Raw genomic sequence first — 25253 nt, 5'->3', positions numbered from 1 at the left:
AGAAGGTAGAGAGACCTTTTTACCCACGATCTTGTTTTCTAGATGACTGCTCATGCTGAAACCCCTGGTCCCTACAGTCTCTGAGGATGGTGGTACCTGTGTGTTTCTTCTATACTAGTTTGCTACACTATCTGGGACCTGATCTAACTTACCTCTCCTTTGCCGGCTGACTTAAGTCTTTTCCTCCATGCTGCTTTGTCTGTTTTCTAATCACTGACAAGACCTCTTCTTCATTCTCCCTGGGTATAATTCAATTTCTGCCCATCTTACCTCACTTCTTCTCAAACCCCCATTGCTGTTTTTTCTGGTATATTTAACTTTAATTCAATTCATGAGGCATGTGTTGGTCACCTATTACATGTAAGTAATTATGACAGATGCTAAGGTCTGTATTAAAACTTTCTGGTCTCTGGGAATGTATTTAAGGATTATTTCTACTTCTGGTCTTGTAGTTTCTAATAAAATAACCACTGGAACATCTATATTTACTCTCTATCTACTCATTCGGCATTTGCTACACAGCTTTTTTATAAGTATGCATACAACTCATCATTATATCCACCGTAGCAATTACAATCAAATTCTTATATTTGGTACATACTCCAATAATCACCTTAATAAATGAACAAGTAGCTGACATAAATCAGAAGTTATCTCCATTCCTTTCATGAAAATACAAAGACATGAACATTCTGAGTTTAATTCCTTTATTTAATTATACGTAAAGCTACTTTGTGTCCATGACAATTAAAACACAAAAGGGACAAAGCCTTTACCAAAAAGAACAAAAAAGGGAAAAGAAGAAATCATTTCTATTTCTTCTATATGGTAGTACTTTGTTGAGTACCGATGGAAGAGATAGATCAGTCAGAAGCATTCATTTTAATGTGTTGGTAAAATATAATTCCTTTTGGTATGTATTTTGCTTTGATATATATAAAGATACTGAAATGAAGTTGTGCTACCTCATCTTACTCTCATTTTTGTGCTACCTCATCTTACTCTCATTTGTAATACATTTACACAAACAAAAAAGGTAAATCCTACTGGAGGAGGACCTTTATCAGAGAGATATGCCCCAATGCAGTACAGAGAACACCAAGAAAATCATTTCTTCTTCCTACCCTGAGATTCCTCATCTAAAAACTTAGAAGAATGAATAAGATGGTCTCCAAGTTTCTATGATTCATGTATACACATCAATTTATACATCTGGATATATAGTTAAGGCTTTATATACTGTGGCTTCATAATACAAGGTTTGGCAAGGTTACTTGCTTAAAGCAAAAGTGATACATGTATTTTTTCTTTCTTTCTCTCTCTCTCTCTTTCTCTTTTTTGGATACATGTATTTTCTAAAAACCATCTCTTTCTTCCTCTGCCTTAAAAGTAGCAATGTCCCAAACATGAGTCAGCTTAGATCCGAGAGTAAAGAGGACACGCAGCAGCGCCACAATAGCTGACGTTAACTAAATGAAATACACCTTTTTGTTGTTACTAAGCACAACCTAATAAAAGCTAAAGATAAAAATTTACTAATAACTGAATGTCTGCTCATAGTTAAACTTTAACACAAAAATTCCAATTTAATTTAACAGAAAACTGATAATGTAAATTATGACACAATGGAAATAAGTTAAAAAGCAACTTTTAAAAATAAAATATATGTATATAGTATTTGTAGTAAAAGAAATTGACTTAACATAAAATTTTCTTCATTTCTGGCTTGAATCCTTACATGACTATTCCAGATAAGAATCAACATTTTTTAAAAACTGTTCTTCATCATTAAGATATTCCAAGATAATATTTCCACCATTATATAAAGGACAATCTTCCTTAGCAATCCAGGTTTCCAAAGTATGGTCCAAGGGTAAGGCTTCTCCTGAAGTAATGTGACATAACCTTAATTTCTGTTAAGGGAAAAAAATTAAAGGAAATAAATCATGCTGTAATAAACAAATATGCTGGTATCCAGGTATCCTAAAGCTTTTAAAGAAAAATTATAACCAGTTGTTACCTTAGCTGTTAATTTGTTATTATCATTTTTAAGACTGGTTAAAGAAGCTGCAAAGTCTATGACCTTTCCAATGCTCCATCGGTGGCAAAAGAACATTGGTTTGCTCTTCTCTTTGCTCCCCTTAGGTAAGAAAACGTGAAAGTAAACTCTTTCTTTCTGTAAAAATAAAAAGTTAAAATACAGATTACACACACACATACACACACACACACACTCTCACATATATAAATAGAGAGCATCTGCTTTTGTTCGGTGAACTGTCTTCCTCTCTTCTTGTAGTTAGATGATTACCCTCTAATGATGTATCTTTTAGTGGGAATATCAGTCACAGTACCCAAGAACCCACCTAAAATGCATATGCATAGGAACTAAGGCCCTAGGCTAGGGTGGTCTGTGCAAAGACAAGATGTGACATAAAATTAGGTCAATCAAGGTCTTTTCCTGGGATTTTATATTCAAAAACTAGGAGAAGGGAGGGGAATTTTTTTTTTTTTTTTTTTTTTTAAGGAGTTTAGTTTTTTTGGGACACCTGGGTGGCTCAGTCGGTTAAGCATCTGCATTCAGCTCAGGTCATGATCCCAGGGCCCAGGATCGAGTCCCATATTGGGCTCTTTGCTTAGCAGGGAGTCTGTTTCTCCCTCTCCCTGCTGCTCCCCTTGCTTGCACTGTCAGATAAATAAAATCTTAAAAAAAAAAAAGAGCATAAATACAAAAGGAAAAATTTTAAAGCTATAGCCTCACCCAAAAAAGGGAAAGAAATAAAAGAAAAAAGAAAAAGACAAGCATCTGTGAGGATCAGAAATGAAACAAATACACACAAGTGATAGGTAGGCAGGCTGAGCCATAAACTTTCAAAGCTCCAGAAGAGAAAGCAGTAGTCAAAAGTTCAGCTGTGGGTTAGTGGGAAACAACAGTGGCACATGGGGATGAAGTACCTGGATGGGGCTCACTGCCTGGAAGCAGAGGCTAGCACTGAGTTTGTGCTCCAGGAAAGGACGCTGAAGAACGTGCTGCTGAATGCTAACTTAAGATACTGCTTATAAAACATAGTATTTAGAAAGGCAGCGAAGCACAGAGAGAACCTCCTGACAGTGAACAAAGCCAAGGTCTTCCAACTGAGTAAATGGATCCATAATAACCTGAAAAGCTCTGCAGAGCAAAAGCACAATCTGAGTAGACTGGCTAGTGGAAGAAAGTGCAAAATTGCTAAAGAGGGAGAGGTGAGTGACCACAGTGAGCAATACAGCGGGAATACCTCCTACTTAAGACAGACATGTGGAATCTATAAATGGAAATTCAAAACAAAGGTTAACTTACCATAGGCAGATGAACTAAACGAACTTGAAAACGATACTTTTATGGATATATCCGTAAAAAGGGACCAAAAAGGATGAATCAAAAATAGGCAGAAATGAAACAAGGCAAGTTATGAAGATCCAATGAGAAATATAAAAATTTTAAAATATAGTTTCTGAAATAAACTCAAGAGAAATTTCAATAATATTCAATGAAAAGGTTTAACTGATTGGAAGATGTAATTGAGAAAGTCCTCTAGAATGTAGCACAAATAGGCATAAAGATAGAAATTATAAATCCAAAAATATGTCTAACAAAAGTTAAGAGAAGGAAGCATTATTCAGAGGTAATGACTATAATTTTCCAAAAGTAAAAAAAATAAGTCAAATTAAAAATGTACCTCCAGGGCCAACTTGAGCAATCAAAACAAATTCATATGTAGAAACACTGCACTAAAATTAGAAAATATCATAAACTCCTAACTACCAAAAAGAGACTGATTACCCATAAAGCAACAAGATTGATAGATGCTTCCTCAATAATAAACAGTGACCAATGAATAGTGTATTAAGAGAGTTGAGAGAATCTAATGGACAATCCAGCTCAAGTGAGGGCAAAATAAGAGCTTTTTCAGAAGACCTGAAGTTTACCAGTGAAGACTCTTAAGGAATGAACTCTAGTACTTACTTAAAATAAAAGTGAGTCCTAAGGAAAGGAGAAATTCAAAAAATATGTTGGTAAATTTTAATAGCTACTGATTTAAAAAGAATCGTGTGTGAACAAAGATGAAGGGATGAGACACACTCAACTGGATGTGAAAGCATGTCAAACTCCTTGTCTTATTCAAGAGGATACAATACTAAGTAACTTTAGATTCTGAGAGAAAATTTGGTAATTATATATTTTTAAAAAATTAAAAATGTAAGCACATGCCTAATATCATGTTATGAAACATTACAGTGGAGATTCTAGAAAATATAGTACAGAAGATGAATTAAGCAGTATAATTACTAAAAAATTAAAATTGAAAAATCCTTATTTGTTAGTGGGGTGTGATTGTTTACCTAGGAAATGAAGGCAAAGAAAAAAAAAATCACAGAGTTTGGTGATGTGACTGAGTAAGATGAACAGGAAGCACCTTTTTTTCTCTATATTGGCAGTAAGTACCTGGGTATAGAGGTAGATGGAAATATTCTGTTCACAACAGAAACAAAACCCATGAGATAATTAGGGATGAAAATAAGGAATAAGATTTAAATGAAGAAAAACAAAATGTTACAGAAGACAAAGCAGGAGCTAAATAAATGAAAAGACATATAGGATTCTTAGACAACATTACATATCCTACAATGCAAATCCAAAGTGAATCCCTCAGAACAATTTCAGTCCAAACTAGCTGGGAGAGTGAATTTTACTTTACCTAACTTACAGAAATCACTAGACAATGTATTTAGGACCTTTTACTCAGTTGCTTACACCGAGTGAGTAGGAAGGAAGCCAGAATCTCCACTACAAAGAGGAAGAGTTCAAGAGGGTAAATCCTCCTGAGAATACCAAAGGGGTCTTCTTATAAATGGCCAAACCTTTACATCCTATTGACGCTATTATTCACAGCTTATATTCTTGTGGGAAATGGGGGGCAAGGGAAGCCACATATCTCTGAGACTATGCTGTGTTCTCTCTTGCTATTTATAATGATTTCTTTCAGTTTCTCCATTTCTCCTTCAAAGAGCCTAAAATCTTTAAAGTTACCTACTGGAGTCTGCCACTCAAAACCTTGTCCCATCAAGACAACCATGAAAATCCCAAGAGGTTTTTTTGTTTTGTTTTTACTATAGTTGACATACAACATTACATTAGTCTAGGTGTATAGCATAGTGATTTGACAAGTTTATACATCATGCTATGTGCACCACACAGCTACCATCTGTCCCCATACAATGCTATTACAATATCATTGAATATATTCCAACGCTGTGCCTTTTATTCCCATGACCTATTCATTCCATATAACTGGGAGCCTGTATCTCCCACTCCCATTCACCCATTTGACCAACCCCCCCACCCATAAAGTTTAATTTGAATATAATAAGGATGAATAATATGGGTGAATAAAAAATAAAACTGCTAAGAAAAAATACAATGGGACTTACATTTTATATTAGGACATTCTATAAAGCTATTGCATCATATCAAGTCGGTACTGATATGAGTAAAAAATGAGTGGAATAGGAAATCCAACAATAGACCCAGTAAAAATAAATCTTAAACTTTTTATGAATTGAAATACCAAATAGCACCTTCAATAGGAGAAATGATTTAATAATTGGTGATGACAAAATTAGCTAAAAAACTGGAAGAAAATAAAATTGGGTCCTTAGCTCGTAGTTTATGCTAAAAACAAATTCTGTATGGATTAAAGACAAATGCAAGATGCAAAAAAATAAAGAAAACCAAAGCAGAAAAAAAGACAAATCTTAGAAAAAAATAACCACTGATAATGTCAATGCGATACATAAGCAAAATCAAAGTATTAGATTTTGAAAAAAATAATTTCCAAAGAAAACTGGTTATAGATAAAAAATGTTTACCATCTATTATGCTCCAATAATTTCCATAAGTTGACCAAACAACATAAAAGGATATGAGTATGGGTTAATAGGCAACCAAAGAGAAAAATGATCAAAGGATATGTATAGGTGACTAAAAGAGCAGTTATACATGGCCAACAAACATATTAAAAGATGCTCAAACTGAACAGTAATCAAGGACCTGCAAACTAAAGCAATTAGAAATATCTTTTTATAGCCATTAGACTGGAAAACATTAAAAAGGATAACAGCTACTTGCAAACCAGGGGAGGAGGAAAGGGTACTTTCATGTCTGGCCCCAAGAGGCAGTATATTAAACTGGGTAGGGGGGCAGCCTCATCCTGAGGGATCTTAGACAACTTCAGATTATTCATCTGTGAAATGAGGACACAGAATACAGAATATTCCAGTATTTCCAGTTATGGAATGTACCAGCAAATGTGTATGTATTAAGAGAGAAAAAATTTAAAGCCACAAAATAATGCTCGGCATGGTGTAATCAGTCAATAAAAGCTGACTTAATAACTGCTGCTAGTAGAAATGTAAATTCTAAAGAATTTAGAAATAAAGAAATGTAAATTTCTTTATAAAGCAGTTTGGCAACACCTACAAAGATTTAAAATACACATACCCATGGGGCGCCTGGGTGGCTCAGTGGGTTAAAGCCTTTGCCTTCGGCTCAGGTCATGATCCTAGGGTCCTGGGATCGAGCCCCGCATCAGGCTCTCTGCTCAGCAGGGAGCCTGCTTTCTCCTCTCTCTCTCTGCCTGCCTCTCTGCCTACTTGTGATCTCTGTCTGTCAAATAAATAAATAAAATATTTAAAAAATAATAATAAAAAAAATAAAATACACATACCCTTTGACCAAGCAAATATTCCTTGGAATTTAGCTCACAGAAATAAGAAACCAGATTGAGACTATTCAGCACAGTAGCCAAAACTAGAAACAAACTGAATGTTCATCAAGAGAAAAATGGCAAACAAAACAAAACAAAACACCTGTATATCCAAACTGGAGTATTTACCTAGTTTTTTAAAGAATGATTTAAAGCCACACCAGCTCCCTTAAGAGAATTTCTGCTGGGCATGAATGAAAAGGATATATAGAGATAATGATATATAGCCCACCTAAACCTGCCTTATTTTTATTTATAGCCATAATCACTATTTGACATGGTATCATATATAATATTTAATAGCCATTCTCACCTCTTGGAATATAAACTCCATGTTGGCAAGGACTTTTATTTACTCTTGTATCCCCAGGGCCTAATATATAGTGATTAAAAAGAAAAAAGTAGGGGTGCCTGGGTGGCTCAGTGGGTTAAAGCCTCTGCCTTCGGCTCAGGTCATGGTCCCGGGGTCCTGGGATCGAGCCCCGCATCCGCCTCTCTGCTCTGTGGAGAGCCTGCTTCCTCCTCTCTCTCTGCCTGCCTCTCTGCCTACTTGTGATCTCTCTCTGTCAAATGAATAAATAAAATGTTAAAAAAAAAGAAAAAGAAAAAAGTAGTGACTAAATGAAATGATGCCATTTTTATAAAATAATGAAATAATAACCAAAAGATACTTTGTGTTTGCATACATATACAAGTAAACATTTCCATTTATGTAAAATTATATGTATACACACATACACATGGGTGTGTGTGTATACATATGTATACGTGTGTATGTGTATATATATATGTATATATATATATATTATATGTAAGTACGTGTGTCTAAACACAAACACACATTAATGCAAGGGGAAAAGTTACAGCTACAGACCTGTGGCATTCCCCACGTTAAGCTATCACCTGTGTTAAGAACATGGTTTCTGAAGCCAGCCCACCTGGTTTCAACTGGTAGTTCTCCACTTAGTAGCTATGCTACTAGTGAATTCCTTAACCTTTTTGTGCCTGAATTTTCTTACCTTTTAGGCAGAAATAATAGTGCCTATATCAGAAGCTCCTTGCAATGATTAAATGTGTTAGGAGAGGGCCTGGAACAAAGTAAGTGCTATACAAATTTTTACTATTATGTTTCAGTAATGAAACAACTGCAAAGTAATCTGAACAATGTATTATTGGATACCTTAGGGCAGCCCTTGTCAACCTTGTCACTACTGACATTTTGGATCAGAAAACTCTTTACTGTGGCCACTGTCCTATGCATTATAGGTGGTTTTACAGCATCTCAGGCCTATACCCACTAGATACCACAGGATCCCCATGTCCAGTTGTGACAAGCAACTCTAGGGGACAAAAATCACCCTCAACTGAGAACCATTGCCTTAATGGGAAGAACATGGGCTGAGGATGGTGTGTTGGTTTTTCCCTTTATACATCTTTTAAAGGTTACACTTGTAAAAGCATGTACTACATTTGTAATTTTAAAACCATCAAATCAAGATTTCAAAAAAAAGGGGAAATATTAAGAAATAATCACCCAACAATGACTATAATCAATGGTTTTAAACCAGCAGAATAAAAGGGAATATAGAAAATGTAATCAATATAAAAGACATGAGGAGAGAGAAAATAAAGAGAAAGGTTGATTAGCAAAAAGCATAAGATGGAAGAAATGGGTTCAAATGTATCAGTGATCACAATATAAATGGATTCAACTCACCTATAAAAGATACTATCAAACTGGATTAAAGAAAACAAAGTCCAGCTATATACTGCTTACAAGAGACACCCTAAAACAAAACAGAAAAGTTAAATATAAAGGGATTTTAAAAAGATGTAATAGTTAAGTAGTCACTTAAAGCGTGAAACAGTATTATCATTCAAAATAATATTTAAGGCAAAATTCATAAAGATATAAGAAATGCATGTACCTGATAATAAATATGTATAGAAAAACCGTTAGAATTACAAGAAAGAAATCCGACAAAACCAGTTATAGTGGGAGATGTTAGCACTCTCAGTCTCGGACTGATAGATCAAGCAGACCGAAAATTAGTATGCACATACACATACAGACATGCATATGAATACACACAAATGGGTGAGGGGTGGTGGCAGGAGAAAGACTGCAAATGACTGAGCAAAAAGGGCAAGATGTAAATAATTGGTACCCTCGGATAAAGAATATGGAAAAATTCTCTGTACTCCTCTTGTAACTTTTCTCTGTTTAAACTATCAAGTTAACAAAAAACCCCACAACCAAACAAGTATGCTGAAAATAAATTCACTGCAAGAAGATGGAAAAAGATCAGAAAATCTAAGCAAAGTAAATAAAAGGAAATATAAAAGCAGAATTCAGTGACACAGAAAGGAAAAAAAAAAGGCAAAACAAAACAGTAAAGAGGGCACTAAAACCAAAATATGGTTCTCTAAAACAACTAAAACATAAATTAAGACACACATATACAAACCTCTAGCAAGATTGTTCAAGGGGCAAACAAAGTATCAGTAAAAAATATTAACATTGAAATGGAACGATTACTAAAGACACAAGAGAGATTTTGGAACATAAGAAAATAATGAACAACTCTATAACAATAAACTGGAAAATCTACACCAAACAGGAAGTTTTAAGACAAATTAATGTTTACTATAATTTGGGGTGGCTCAGTTGCTTAAGTGTCCTGACTCTTGATTTCAGCTCAGGTCATGATCTCAAGGTCCTCACACTGAGCCCAAACACTGGCTCTGCACTCAGTGAGGAGTCAGCTTGAGATTCTCTCTCTCCCTTTCCATCAGCCCCTCCCCCTAGTCCATACTCAGGTACTCCAATTCTAATATATAAAAATCCTTTAAAAAAAATTTACCAAAATTTCAAAGAAAGGACTACTCAAATAAACCACAAACCATTTAAAACATCGAAATAGTATTCAAAATTCTCCCCTCAAAAAAGGCAACAGATTCAAAGGTTGTTAATACCCTTTAAAACAACCCTTCAGGAACAAATAATCCCCACTCACTCACTCAAGATTTCAAAGAATAAAAAAGAAAGCTACTCAATTTTATGTGTATAATATAGGTACTAATATCAAACACCAAATAATAGCTAATCATTTAGTGCATTTTAGAAGAATTACATACCAGAGTCAAGCAGTTTATTCTGGAATATATGGATGATTCAACAAAAATACTGATTAATATAACTTAAAACATTTGTAAGGTAAGAAAAGACACCCACTTATCCTATTGGATGTAGAAAAAACTTAAAGTAAGTGTTCAAACCTATTCATGATATAAATTCCTTGCAAACTAGGAATAGAAAGAAGTATTGATAACCTGATAAAGGCTACTACCAAAAATTTATAACAAACACAGCGTTTAATGATGAAACGTTAAAGTCATTTGCATTAAAGTCAGAAAAATGATGAAGATGCCTACTCTCATGTACATTATTTCAAGACTTCTGGAGATCTCAGCTAATGCACTAAGAAAAATAAGGAGAAGAAGAAAAGAAAATTTGGGGGGAAAAAAAGAAACCTAAGAAACTGTCATTCACAGAAGATATGGCTACACAGGAAACACCCCCAGAAAATCTACAAGCTATGGGAACTATTAGAAAGGTTATTTGCTAGACAGAAAGACAACATACAACAATGAGCAATAACCATTAGGAAAATGTAATTTTTTAAAAAAGATGCTGTCACTTAAAATGGCAACAAAAATGATGAGGAACCTAAGATATATAAATATGTGTAAACATTATAAAATGTTAAAGACATTAAAAAAAAGACCTAAAGAAAAATTGGAAATCATTAGATGTGAATGAGAAGAATCAAAACTCTAAAAGATGGCAACTGCTGCTAATCTAAAATTTAAGAATTCCTCTCAAAATTGCAATTTCAAAGAACAGGACAAAGTGATCCTAAAATATTTACAAATGAATAAAGTGCCAAGAACAGATGTGGTTGGAAGCAAAGAAGCAAAGAATAAGGTGGAATGACCTGTCCTACTTATTACAAAACTATGATAATAAAGACAGTTTGCTTTTTTTTTTTTTTAAGATTTTATTTATTTATTTGACAGACAGAAATGACAAGTAGGCAGAGGCAGGCAGAGAGAGAGGAGGAAGCAGGATCCCTGCTGAGCAGAGAGCCCGATGTGGGGCTCGATCCCAGGGCTCTGGGATCATGACCTGAGCAGAAGGCAGAGGCTTTAACCCACTGAGCCACCCAGGTGCCCCGACAGTTTGCTCTTAATGCAAAGACAGACAAACAGACCAAAGGAACTGAACTGAGATCCATAAATTAATCCTAAATGTATAGAACAAATGTATAGAACCCTACAGGGGGGAAAAAATCTACTTCCCTTACAACTAAGTTCCAAATGGAACAAAGAGTTGATAATTTTTTTTTTTTTAACTTTTGAAGGATGATATAAGAAAAGAACTTATTTCAAAAAGTACAAATCTTAAGGAAATTAAATCTGAGTACATTAAAATTCTAAAGTCTGAACCACTAAAGAGTCAAAAACAAAGTGAAAACAAGCCGTAGACTGAAAAGATACGTGAAACTTGTTTAGTCAAGAAAGCATTGGAACTCAGAATATATAAAAAATCCTATAACCTTTTTTTAAAGTGTGGGGGGAAAATACCCAACAGAAAAAATGTGCAAAGGACATGAATTGTTCCGACATAAAATGGCCAATAAATCAATGCAAAGTAACTGAACCTTATTAGTCACAAAGAAATTCAACTTTAAACTTCAGTAAGATAGAAACAAGAAACACTGAAAACCCTCAGATACTATAGGAAGGAGATAATCTGTACAACCACTGACAACACAAAGTTGATACTATCTAGTAAAATGGAAGATGAGGAAACCCCATGACCCAGCTTTTCTATTTCTAAATATATTCCTTAAAGTAGCATTTTTCAATATGATTGATGGTCTCCATCCTTTAAGGGTTATAAAATCAACAATCTTTAAAATGAAACAGAACAAAAACCAGCCAAGTATGTAACACCTAAGGCTAGTATACAACAGAACTAGGTATTACTTACTGAAACTGTGTTAAGGTACATATTTACATATGTATGCATGTATGGACAATGTACTGGGATATTATATAAAATATAATTGATACTATGGAGTCTTAAAGGGACCACCCTAGAAAAATGTTCCCACACATACACAAGGATGTTCACTACTAGAAAAGTTTATAATAGCAAGAAAATTAGAAAAAAATCTGAATCTGTTCATTAGGAAAATGGATAAATTGTGGTATATTCACACTATAAGTTAAGTCACACTATGGAATAATGTGCACCATCAAAATGGTATCAAAATAAATGAACTAGACTAAATGTATCCACATAGGTAAGTGTTAAAAACATGATGCCAAGTGAAAAAAAAAAAGGTTGAAAAAGAATACAGATGGTTCACTGACACTTTGTAAAGTGGAAAAAACTCAAAAGTATATACCATATAATACTAGTAACAATACATATCAGGTTCAGATTAGCTGTTACTTGATGGGTAGGAAGAGTAAAAAGGGAGCTTCAGCCATATTTGGAACATTTCTGTTTTTCAAAAATCTCTGAGACCCACCTGTGGCAATGACTTATCTCCAACAGCATGCATTTTTAATTTCATCAATGCTACCTTTGCAGCTGTTTCACTATTTTTTGCACCTTTCCGTCGTTTACTTGCTATCTCTCCGGTCTTAGAATCTAAGAAATAAGTATAAGCATACAGGCACATAAAATTTTTACATTACATTTTCCAGAGTTCTACCAATTACTATTTATTAGTTATGGCCTTAAAATGTACACAAATTACATACAATGGACCTATATAGAGACCACAATCTTTTTGTTGGTATTATATTTACATGACCATTAAAAAAAATATAGTGAGGTTGACCTAAGCAATCCCCATATCAAAAACTCACTGTTACGTGCTTTTTTCCAATGTAAGTCCATTTAATCCAAAACAACCCCTAACAACTCTGCAAAAAACTTTGAGATTTGGCTATAGAAGATCTTAAATGAAGATACGATCCTAATACAGAATGAAAATTCTGAACATATTGCCAGAGAGACTGGTTAAGTCACAGACACATTCTTCCTGGTGCTTCAGATTATCAGCAGCATTCATAGGATAGCTGGTAAGACTTAAGATTCATATTTAAAGAACGGAAGCCATTACATTGGCCTTATGAATACCATGTCTAGCCATGATAGTTAACCAGCTGATCTAAGTGGCCCAGTAAAAGAGAACATCTGGTAGGGCACATCCATAGAACTCCCAGTTTTTCACTGGTCACATAGCCCTTGTGAGAAAATGTCACAAAAATGTCATCAAAATCTCCACCAAGTTACAAACATTGAGGCCATAAAAACACCTTCCATAATGTGCCTGCTGATCAAAGAAGCAATACTCGGTAACAAATACACAGCAGTAAGGAACAACAAAACAAGCTTTCTAGATACTTGCCAATAATATCTTTAACAAGTTTCTGAGTGGCAGCCATACGAGGCTTAGGAATTTCCAGTTTTTCACATTCATGATCCGACTGATGACGGTGCCTATGAGCAACAGAAGAGTGACACTAGTTCATAAATTTGCATACAACTTAAACAGATATACAGAATTTGAATGATCTCAGTGATCACCTCAGGCAAAAATTCTTCTCACAATAAGGACATTTAACTGGCACAAGCTCTCTTTCAGCACAGTCCTTGAATGAGCATGGGTAAGATGTAGGCTTATCTGACTTCAATTTCTCATTGATTACAGTCACCTGAAAAATGTACAAAGAGGAAAATGGCATTATATATTTCACATTTAAAGCAAATCAACATCTATTTTAGAAGGCAACATTCTTATAGGTTTCGCTTAAACTTGTCAGAACAACTTATGTTCTCTCACATAACAGATTATAATAAGGTATGAGAAAGGATTACTCTGCTGACTGTTCTACATTTTCATAACTTTCTTACTATGGTATATTTATCTTCTAAGTCAAGTTAAAATGACTGTTCAGTTACTCTTCGTAATTTTAGTCTTCTACTCTGTATCAGTCCTAACTAAGATGCCCCCATAATAATATGTTTAGGTGATCATTTCATCAACCCTCAAGTGGCAAGTCATAACTACTTTCTATGCTGATTTTAGGAAGTTAAATATATATTATATATATGTATGAGAAAACTTAAAAGTATGTTTATCCATGATACAGAAGGTTAAAGATGGTTTTTACAATGATACATTCTCTATTTTGCTACATGCTCTATTCTGCATTTTTTATTATATTACCAGCAAATATTGAGGAAGAAGAGATTTTACAAGATTTATAAAAAAAAAAAAATCCAGGTCAGGCTAGTTTGAGTTTTAAGTAACTAGGTTTTTAGAGTTGAATGAATTTAGTGAAATAATCTCTTAAAATTACAACCAAAGGGCATTCCTCTATATAAATCGTAGTTGTATCTTACTAGAATTGATTATTTTTCCAAATTTGATCTAATGGTAAAATTATTTTCATTTCATTATTTAAGGAGATCTTAATTGACATTCTATGAGAGACATTCACAGAAGTCAAGTGATATCGTAAGAAAAAGGAAAGCACAGAGAAGATTAACAAGCTGAAGAAACATCAATATGTTTACTATATGACTACTTTCCTCCAATTAACTTGCACAGTATCAAAATGTTAATTTTTATTTTCCTAACATAAATCACCTAACCCTCAAAGGACCAGATTTGGACTGAAGCTCATTTAACTTTCTATAATTGAGAAAACAGATATAAAAGTCCTTAGTAAAGTGCTTGGTAAATGTTGGGCAGGAATAAAATATCAACTGAAGAATGTAATGCACAAAGCTTTCTGCCAAATCAACTCACTTCAGTTTAACTTCCTTCCTTTCTCTGACAAAAGGAGATGAAGCAACTTATAAATTTGAGAAATTACCTTTGGTAATGGTGAGCTCAGCTTTCTCTTCTTCCCTGTTGGAACTGAACTGCTCTCTAGGAGGAGGCCTAACCTGGTGAAGCATAGCTGTGACTAGTAGGAAAATATGCCTAGTTCTGGATTTCCTTTGCAGCCTACACTACTCCACACTAAGCTTCATCATTCAGTTTATCCTCTGTGAGTAGTAGCAGTGATTTTTTGGCTTCTATCTAACTGCTCTTATTAATCTTTCAATTAGATCAGAACCGGAGTGAGGATTTTATTGGACTAAAGTTTTGTTCCTGGTGATCTAAGGCTAATTGAGTCAGAACAATTTGTAAATACCAAATCCTAACACTAGGAAATAAGGACAATGAACAAACGCTGGAGGAAAGCTTAAAGGAATATATGATGAAAATGTTAACTCCATTGTAGATTTATAAATATAGAGCCTAAAGCTGTAAGTGGGCTACCTAAACCTAATCACAATGTTTAAGATTGATAACAATTTATAAATACCAAGGAAACCAATTTATCTTTAAAACAAACTGAGAAAAATAACATAAAATAAACTAAGAGCCTCTTTACATAACTGGTTTAGTATGCCAAATTTTAGTCTGTGGTACCTTGACTGGTTTTAAACTCAAATTCTGAATGAAAGTACATAAATACAAGCATTTTGTTAGAACTAGTAACATACCTCAGGACAGCTGTGTGACTCCCTGCTTCTGTGTTCAAGGCTTAAATAATTAAAAAAAAAAATTTTTTAATTCAATCAAGTAATGTGCTTAAAGATAACTGTAGTAATAAGATAGTATCCTTAAGAATACTCACACTACATTAAATGGTTAATGGTTAGTATCATTAAGAATACCCACAATACATTAACTCTGCATATAAGAATAAACTGAAATGGCAGACAAATTAAAGACAGAGCATCTAGGGGCACCTGAGTGGCTCAGTGGGTTAAGCCTCTGCCTTCAGCTCAGGTCATGATCTTAGGGTCCTGGGATTGAGCCCTGCATTGGGCTCTCTGCTCAGCGGGAAGCCTGCTTCCTCCTCTCTCTCTGCCTGCCTCTCTGCCTACTTGTGATCTTTCTATCAAAGAAATAAATAAAATCTTAAAAAAAAAAAAGAAAAAAGAGCATCTCTAGTCTCAAAAGTTTCAAAATCCAACTGTTCAACTTCAATATGAATAAAGCAATTCATCACTCTAAACTGCCTCTCAAAGCTTCAAGGTATGTGCAAATACAAAGAGTCTTTTAATTCCTTTTATTTGTCAAAGATCATCAAGAATAAATTGTCAAAGAAATGCTCTACTTCTGAAAAATATGCCTTACTTTTATTTAATCCTAATAAATCTTTGAGTTACCTTCTGAAGATAATTAATTTTTTCCATGTTCTATTTAATAAGTTAAATGCCTAAAACATGGAAGCACCTGGGTGTTTCAGTAGGTTAAGCATCTGCCTTCGTCCCAGGTTATGATCCCAGGGGCCCTGGGATCTAGTCCTGCATGGGGCTCCCTGTTCAGTGGGGAGTCTGCTTCTCCCTCTCCTCCTTCTGCCTGTATCCCCACTCATGCTCATGTTATCTCTCAAATAAAATCTTAAAGAAGAAGAAGAAGAAGAAGGCCTAAAATACAAAAGTTTAATTAAAAAGAAAAGACCTTTTTCAAAATCTTTGGTTAGTTCCCAGGTTTTATCTTGCATGTGATATATGTGCAATGGACATGTGATATCCAATTTAAGAAATGTATAGGCTAGATTCTTCATTTTAATTAATGAAGTACCTGGATTGTTTTCTACCCTACTCTTTATTTTTTTTTTTTAGGATCTTATTTGTTAGAGAGAGACAGACAGACAGTGAGAGCACATGTGCACCAGCAGGGGGAGCAGCAGGCAGAGGGTGAAGCAGGCTCCCTCCAGAGAAAGGAGCTGGATGCAGGACTCAATCTTGGGACCCTGGGACCATGAGCTGAACCAAAGGCAGATGCTCAACCGAATGAGCCACCCAGGAGTCCCTTCTACCATATTCTTTATATTGTCGTTATGTTCTCTCCTTATGATTACAAGACCACAATATAACTTTTATGTAAACTCACACATACAAATTCATTTCTGAAAGTTTAAAGTTTACCCACATGTATGCACAAGTAATCAGAGCCTAGGATTATATTTTCTAAGTAATTACTATAATACAAAATATCAGTGGCTAAATTAAAAACTATTTTAAATCATTCTGCTTTTCAGAAATAAATCTCATATTACAAACACTAAAATTACTTCCAAATCCTGTATAAAAATTTAACTTACCAAAATACTCCTGAACAACCATCACACACAAAAGGAAGAAAATCTAAAATTGAGGGGAAAATGTTACATGCACTGGTCATTATCTGATTTTGACTTAGTTTTCTTAAACAAAAAGATCCTTAAAGTACTGAACTACCTCTATATGAGAATTCTTCTTTTTTTTTTGAGAACTCTTCCTTTTGACCTGTATCCCAGTGTAGGAAATAGTGGTTAACTAAAAGCTATCACAACCTCAAGCACTCTGGGAATGACGGATTATCAGGAGATTAAATGTTCTTTGTAGTAGTGTGCTAAATCAGAAAAAAAAAAAAAAAAGTACTGGGGTTTTTTGGATGCCCAGATTTATTATATGTCGTTTCTGAGTACTGTATGCTGCAAAAATCCTGCATTTGAAGTGAAAATCCTAGGTTTCAATTCTGATCCCACAGTTTACTAACCTAGCAATGCTAAGCAAAGTGTTTAATAATGAAGTTTTGGGGCAATGAGAAAATGACAGTGTAGCAGGACCTAAGCTCATCTCCTCCCACAGACACACCAATATAAAAGCTACACCTGAAAAACACCTGAAGATGTGAAACAGATCTTCCACGCTTAATGCTACAGAGGGAGGACATACTGGAAGGGTAGGAGGAGTGGAGACACAGTTCGGATCCAAACCTGTGGTAAGACTAGACATAAATAGGGACACAAGCACAGAGAAGCTAGAGGATCAGAGCCCATACTAAGCACCCCAGCTATTGGAAACCTGCACTGGGAAGAGAAGTCCTCATAATATCAGGCTTTGAAAACCAGTGAGGCTAAACTTCACAAGCTTTTAAAATCAGCGGGGGTCACCTCCAGGTATTTAAAAAATCTCTTAGAGCTAGAAGCAATAGTAAACAGAGTCCTCACACTTAAAAAGCTAGAATAAGTAACTGCTGGCAACTAGCACAGAAATAGCAGTTTGAAAAATACCTGGGTATTCATGAAGGCAATTTATTTACTAATCTCAGAATGTGCACTAGAGGGACAAGGTCCTCAGACTTCTCCAAGAACCGAAGTGCTGGAGGGCACCATTTCTCTTTTCCTCTCCCAGGTTAGATAGCAGGGCCCTTGGAGAAACCAGCACTAACACTCTCCAACTACCTTGCTAGCAGGGTGCCTCTGTCCATGCATTCACCTGCCTTCCTACCACATCCAATCCGCTCACCTCAGCAGACTCCCTCCAAAGTGGCTCCTCTCCAGCTGTATCTCCAAGCAGTCCCAGCAGGGACCACACTCCAAAGTGACTCCTGCCCTGGGGAAGAGGGGATAACCCCACACACAGCATGCCCAAAGTTCTAACAGCTTTTAACAGGCCATAGAGGGAGAAAGCCCCACCATTCGGTTGGACCATAGAGGCTGTCTGCACACACCTACTCTGAATGCTGGCTCAGCCACTTCCAAGCCCACCAAGGCCTCTCAACAATGCAGGAACCAAACTCTGCCCAGTGTGCCCACAGGAAGCAAAGTAGGTCACTGCAGCCAACAGGGCTGAAGGCAAATGAGACTCAGCCACAACAGTAGCGCACATGCAGCCCACAGAGAAGACACCCCGGAGCACCTGGTGACCAGGTGTCATTGTACTACAAGCATCACAGGACCTCTTCAACACATGTACACTAACTTTGAAGACCAAGATACATAGCTGATCTCCCAAATACATGGAAACAGAGTTATACAATATGAGAGAAAAATATGTCCCAAATTAAAGAACAGAACAAAAAATCACATCAAAAGAGTTAAAAGAAACTGTGATAAGCAATATACCCAATAATGAAAACAAGTAACCATCACAAAGATACTCACTGGACTTGAGAAAAGAGTGGATGAAATTCAGAGAACTTCAACATAGATATAGAAAATGTAAAACAGAAGCAGAGATGAAGAATTTAATAGCTGCAATAAAAAACACACTAGAGAGAACAGATAAGGGGAGCAGTGGAACAGACCACAAATTCAGAAGACAGGATAATGAAAAGCAAACAAGCTGAAGAGTAAAAAAGAAAAAATAATAAAAAATTAGAATAGGATAGAGGAAATCAGCATCATCAAGTATACTAACATTCACATTATGGGGATCCCAGAAAAAGAGAAAAGGTGGCAGAAAACTTATCTGAGGAAGGAAACAGACATCCATATCCAAGAAGCAAAGAGAACCTCCAACAAGATGAACCCAAGGAGGTCCATACAAGACACATAATAATTAACATGACAAAAAGTAATGAAAAAGCGATAAGTTTAGGTTCGCCTGGGGGCTCAGTCAGTTAAGCATCTGACCCTTAATTAAAGCTCAGGTCATGATCTCAGTGTTATGAGATCAAAATCTGCATTGGATTCCATGCTGGACATGGAGCCTGCTTAATGTTCTCTCTCTTTTCCTTTTGCCTCTCCTAACCCCTTCCCAAAAGGGTAATTTTAAAAGCAAGAAGAAAAACTTAAAAACAAAAACAAAAACAGGTATATACAAGGAAAACCCCATAAGGCTATTAGCTAACTTTCCAGCAGAAATTTTACAGGCCACAAGATAGTGGCATGATATATATGCAGTACTGAAAGGAAGAAACTTGCAACCAAAACCACTCTACCCAACAAAGTTATCATCCAGATAAGCAAAACTTAGAGTTCATCACCACTACATGAGCTTTACACAAAACACTAAAGAGAATTCTGAGTAGAAAGAAAAGGCCCTACTATAAGAAACTTATGAAAGGAAAATATTTCACGGTTAAGAGTAAACATATAAGGTAGTAGACAAAAATCACCTATAAAACCAGCATGGAGGTTAAAAAGCAGTAAAATGAATTGTACCTATAAAAACGAGTCCAATGATACACAAAATTATGTAAAATATGACATATACATACAATGTGAGTGGGCGAATAAAAATATAATCCTTTTAGAACAATGTTTAAGCTTAAGCAACCACATCAACTTAATATAAATTGCCATATGCATGTTACAAACCTCAAAATAGCCACAAATTAAAAACCTGTAATAGATATATACAAATAAAGAGAAAGGAATCCAAGCCTAACACTAAAGAAAGCCATCAAACCACAAGAGGGTAAGAGAAGAAAAAACAAGAGAACTACAAAAACAACCAAAAAACAAGTAACAAAATGGCAATAAGTACATACCATTCAATAATTACTTTAAATGTAAGTGGAGTAAATGCTCCAATCAAAAGATACAGGGCAACCAAATGGATTAAAAAACAAGATCCATCTAGAGGCTGCCTACAAGGGACTCCCTCCAATGTGAAGGACACACATACAACTGTAAGTGAAGGGTTGGAAAAACATACATGCAAATGGAAGCCAAAATACTTACAGCACACAAAACAGACTTCAAAACAAGCATGGAAGCAAGAGACAAAGATAGATAATGATAAAAGGAACCCAACAAGAGCATATAACAAGTATCTATATACCCGACATAAGAGCATTCAAAAACATAAAGCAATTACTAACAAAGGGAGAAACTGACAGCAATATAATAGTAGTGGGGCATTTTAACGACTCACTTGCATCAATGGGTTAATCATCCAAACAGAAAATCAATATGGAAACAGTGACTTCGAATGAAACATTAGACCAGATGGACTTAATACATACACAGAATATTCCATCCCAAAACAGCAGAATACATTCAAATACATACACTCTCTAAGACAGATAAGCTATTAGGCCACACAACTAGTCTCAATAAATTTAGGAAGACTAAAATCATTATCAAGCATCTTTTTTTAACCACAAAGGTATGAAACTAGAAATTACAAGAAAAAAATCTGGAAGGAACATAAATACTTGGAGGCTAAATAGCATGCTACCAAACAATGAGTGGGTAACCAAAAAATCAAAAAGGAAATTAGAAAAAAAATACATGGAGATAAATGAAAATGAAAACAGTGGTCTAAAATCTTATTATGGTCAAGTAACCTATTACAAAGGAGGCAAGATTAAACAATGTGAAAAAGACAGTCTCTTCAATAAATAGTGTTGGTTGGGGCGCCTGGGTGGCTCAGTGGGTTAAAGCCTCTGCCTTCAGCTCAGGTTATGATACCAGGGTCCTGGGATCGAGCCCCACATCAGCAGGGTGTCTGTTTCCTCCTCTCTCTATCTGCCTATCTCTCTGCCTACTTATGATCTCTCTGTCAAATAAATAAATAAAATCTTTTAAAAAATAAAATAAAATAAAATAAAATAAATGGTGTTGGGAAATCTAAACAATTACCTGTTAAAGAATGAAACCAAAAAAATTTCTTACACCAGGCATAAAAATAAACTGAAAATGTATTAAAGACCTACATGTGAAACCTAAAACCATGAAACTCCTAAGAGAAAATACTGGCAATAATTTCCTTCCTTGCATCAGCATTAGCAACATTTTCTAGGTAAGTCTCCTAAGGCAAAGGTAACAAAAACAAAATAAACTTGGAATTATAACAAATAAAAAAGTTTTTTGTATCAAAGGAAACCATTAACAAAAAGGCAGCCTACTGAATGGAACAAGATATTTGCAAAAGGGATTAATATCCAAAATATATAAAGAGCTTATACAACTCAAGATAAAAAAAAAACCCAAATAACCTGATTTTAAAAAATGGGCAGAGGCCCTGAATAGACCTTTCTCCAAAGAAGATATAAGAATGACCAATAGATACAGGAAAAGATGCTTAAATCACTAATGCTCAGGAAAATGCAAACCAAAGCCACAATGAGATATCACCTTATACCTGTCACAGTGGCTCTTTAAAAAAATTAGAAATAGAAATACCATCAAAAAAAAAAAAAAAAGAAATACCATATGATTCAATCATTTCACTACTGGGAATTAACCTAAAGAAAATGAAAACACTAATTCAAAAAGATACATGCACCCCTATGTTTACTACAGCATTATTGTCAATAGCCAAGATATGGAAACAACTCAAGTGTCTACTGATAGATGAGTGGATAAAGATGTGGTACATAAGGGATGCCTGGGTGGCTCAGTCGGTTAAGCCACTGCCTTCAGCTCAGGTCATGATCCCAGCGTTCTGGGATTGAGTCCTGCATCGGGCTCCTTAATTGACAGGGAGCCTGCTTCTCTCTCTGCCTCTGCCTGCCACTCTGCCTGTTTGTGTGCATGCTCTCGCTCTTTCTCTCTTTCTGACAAATAAATAAATAAATAAATAAAATCTTAAAAAAAAAAAAAAAGATGTGGTACGTAAATATACTACAGAATAATACTCAGCCATAAAAAAGAATGCGACCTTGCCATTTGTGGCAAAATGCATGGACTAGAGGTTATCACTATGAAATAATACAGAACAAACATACCATATGATTTCATTTACATGTAGAACTTTAAACAGAAACAAACAAAAAACTGACTCTTAAGTACACAAAACAAACTGCTGGTTGCCAGAGGAGAGGTGGGTGGGAGAATGGGTGAAACAGACAAAGGGATTAGGAGATGCAAACTTCCAGTTATAAAATAATCAAGTCACAAATGAAAAGCATAAGGAATGTAGTCAATAATATTATAATAACATTGGATGGTAACAATGATGACTACGTTTATCATGGTAAGCGCTGAGCAGTAAATGAATTGCTAAATCTATATATTGTGTACCTGAAACTATACAGTCAAGTGAAGCTGGTATGTCCAATCGCACTTTTACAAAGTGAAAACAAAAGGTACATTTTAGAGAAGACTACAGTTGCCCCCGAAAAGGTCTCATCCTATAGGGTACCTTAACTAAAACAGAAAGAGGTCCTATAGGGACGCCTGGGTGGCTCAGTTGGTTGGACGACTGCCTTCGGCTCAGGTCATGATCCTGGAGTCCTGGGATCGAGTCCCGCATCGGGCTCCCAGCTCCATGGGGAGTCTGCTTCTCTCTCTGACCTTCTCCTCGTTCATGCTCTCTCTCACTATCTTTCTCTCAAGTAAATAAATAAAATCTTTAAAAAAAAAAAAAAAAGAAAGAAAGAGGTCCTATCATAACCCAAAGGGATCCCTGGATAATTGTGCTTGTAGGACCAGGGGGTCTGAATATAGTTCTTCTACCTCAGAAGTAAGGTAAGTGAATTGACACTGTTGTTCTGAGGTATGATATTGTGTGCATGGTGCATACCAAAAAAAGTAGGCACTCATTTGTCAACAAGAAGAAAATGAAGCATATAATATTCTAACTTCTATGTCTCTTTCAAACTGGAAAAATTATACATGTTTGCTATTTTGAAACTCATGATGATGAATTAGATATTAAATGCAGAACAAAAGGACCTAGAGGGAAGAGTTAAGATCAAGGTAGGAAACTATGTTTCTATCCATACAGAAGCTAAGTGAGATTTAGGATACTCACTTAATACCCTCTAAATCCTAACCCTCTCTCCACTACTCTGAAGAGGTAAACCCTGGACTCATTTCATATATATTTATATCTTAAGAGATCCCTGAATTTGGCAGATACCACGGACTTAGTAATCAGGTATACCAGAGATAAACATAACTTACAGTCAAAACCAATTGGCTAAGCTTCTCTATGAGAGATCTCTATGAAAGGAAATACAGGTTTTCTGAATGGCTGGCCATGACAGCCAGTGGTAAAAGATACACATAAAGACTGTAAGTTAAAAGAATATAGAGGGTTGTGTGCCCTTTTCCCCCCGCTGCCCACAGCAAGTATCACTAAACCACTGTGGCATTCCCAATAAAACTGGGCTAAATCTCGGAGTCCTCTTTTCACCCGGTACCTACAACCAATAACTGAAGCTGCAATGAGAGATGAAACCTATTTGCCACCCTGTGTAGTAACTGTCAACTGTGACGGCACACATTTGAAGCAAAACCCAGATACCAAAGACTGAGCATTCTGTATCGCTCTAATGCTTTGGAAACTTCCCTGTCCAAGTGCAGGACATCTTAAAGCTTGTGCCACACTACCACTGGCTATTAGATTGGGCTCTCAGTTGACTGCAGAGAGAACATCGCTTTACTAATGCTTCAAAATGCACATTATCCTGAAAGCTTTTCTATGGAAAAGACTGTATTTTATACCCTCCTATGTAGTTCCAGCACCAAAATTGATGCTTGGTAAATGTTTGTTGAGTCAACAATATTCAATCAAAGAACTGAGTGAGCATAAAGATCATTTAGCAGAATAGTCTGAGGATGAGAATCTGCTAAAAGCTCAGGGCATTCTCAAGAGAAGCCACGAAGACAGGTGAAAAACTGACCTCGCCATCTGACAGGTAAGTAACAGATTAAAAAGTTTGGAAAGTGGCTTGTCCAAGGTTGTAGTGGCGGGATCAGCGGGGAACACAGGTCTCCCGACATCAAAAAGGAGTAGGAAGGACACAACAAGTTCTTGGCCAGGCACACTCGAAAAACAAAGGGAACGCTGCAAGGCATGTTTTCGGAAATTGCATGGTTCGCTTCTAAAAAGACCACAAGTCTCTTCCAAAGGCTCTGGAGCAAGAAAAAAATACCAATACATCTCACTGCAGACCCAAGAGAGACGAATCCACCCTGCCTCCTCAGACTTCACCCCGCCCCAGCACCTCCACCCCCTCCCCCGCCACCACTCTCCGTGAAGACACAGTGGGACCCAGTCTACCATGCTCGTAGCTAAGGACTGCTAGATCACCTCGCTGCCGGCAATGCTCCACCTGACAGTGCTGCCCTATGTCCAATTCCGCCATCACTGCGCCGCAAGAGGCGGGGCTACGGCGCACGCGTGGCGCCTGCTGGGAATGTGGCGGGCCTGGGGGCGGAGCCTGCCGCCGGGCTGGTGCATCCACGGGAAGGAGTCAAGCTGCTGGGCGTGTGCGGGGCTGTGAATGTATATGCGGTCCAGGAGTCTAATGAGGCTGCGCGAAGCAAAGGGACTTGGTTTGTTTGTCTTCTTGGGCACAAGACTTCGCATCCTGTCCTTAAGGAAATATGCAGTTATTCACCTGGAAGACTGCGCATGCTGAAGTTCCCTCCGTGCTGCCACCCAAATCGGGGAAGACCTCACGAGGATTGTCTTTTTTTTTAATTGATGTACATCTCCGAACCGGCACAGTGCTTGGTACAAGTATTTGCAATCATCAAGTGAAGAAGGACCTTACTCAATTCCGCATTTGTCCTGCACCATTGTTACTTAATAATAAAGTAAATACCTCTTGCAAGGGAATCATTAGG

At 36.2% G+C, this 25253-nt stretch overlaps 1 protein-coding gene across 5 annotated transcripts; it reads right to left on the bottom strand.

Annotated features, from left to right (window-relative positions):
- Nucleotides 1-690: 690 nt before the first annotated feature.
- ZFAND1 (zinc finger AN1-type containing 1) lies at nucleotides 691-24798 on the bottom strand. 5 transcript variants are annotated; one of them, XM_059166135.1, is made up of 9 exons: nucleotides 24715-24798; nucleotides 17061-17103; nucleotides 15448-15487; nucleotides 14769-14841; nucleotides 13474-13601; nucleotides 13295-13386; nucleotides 12407-12528; nucleotides 2021-2176; nucleotides 691-1913 (listed from the first exon to the last, which is right to left on the bottom strand). In XM_059166135.1, the coding sequence occupies exons 2-9, from the start codon at nucleotides 17080-17082 to the stop codon at nucleotides 1743-1745; spliced, it is 804 nt and encodes a 267-aa protein (XP_059022118.1). In that variant the 5' UTR covers nucleotides 17083-17103; nucleotides 24715-24798; the 3' UTR covers nucleotides 691-1742. The 5 variants fall into 5 exon arrangements, with proteins under 5 accessions (XP_059022118.1, XP_059022116.1, XP_059022117.1 ...); XM_059166133.1 differs by having other exon boundaries at nucleotides 24685-24776; XM_059166134.1 differs by lacking the exon at nucleotides 14769-14841 and having other exon boundaries at nucleotides 24715-24792.
- Between the last annotated feature and the right edge of the window lie 455 nt (nucleotides 24799-25253).

The sequence above is a fragment of the Mustela lutreola genome, chromosome 3, assembly GCF_030435805.1.
Source record: "Mustela lutreola isolate mMusLut2 chromosome 3, mMusLut2.pri, whole genome shotgun sequence".
NCBI classification, from domain to species: domain Eukaryota; kingdom Metazoa; phylum Chordata; class Mammalia; order Carnivora; family Mustelidae; genus Mustela; species Mustela lutreola.
Note: the sequence above shows the minus strand (reverse complement) of the source record. Positions and strands in the feature narration are given on the sequence as shown.

What these genes read in the sequence shown, in the direction of transcription:
- ZFAND1 (XM_059166132.1), bottom strand. Translation starts at nt 24,769, where the DNA reads ATGGCGGAATTGGACATAGGGCAGCACTGTCAGGTGGAGCATTGCCGG. An exon ending in GGAGCATTGCCGGCAGCGAG is followed by an intron (nt 15,488 to 24,714) that starts GTGATCTAGCAG and finishes TAATTATTTAAG; the next exon opens with CCTTGAACACAGAAGCAGGG. An exon ending in GAGATAAGTCATTGCCACAG is followed by an intron (nt 2,177 to 12,406) that starts GTGGGTCTCAGA and finishes TTATTTTTACAG; the next exon opens with AAAGAAAGAGTTTACTTTCA.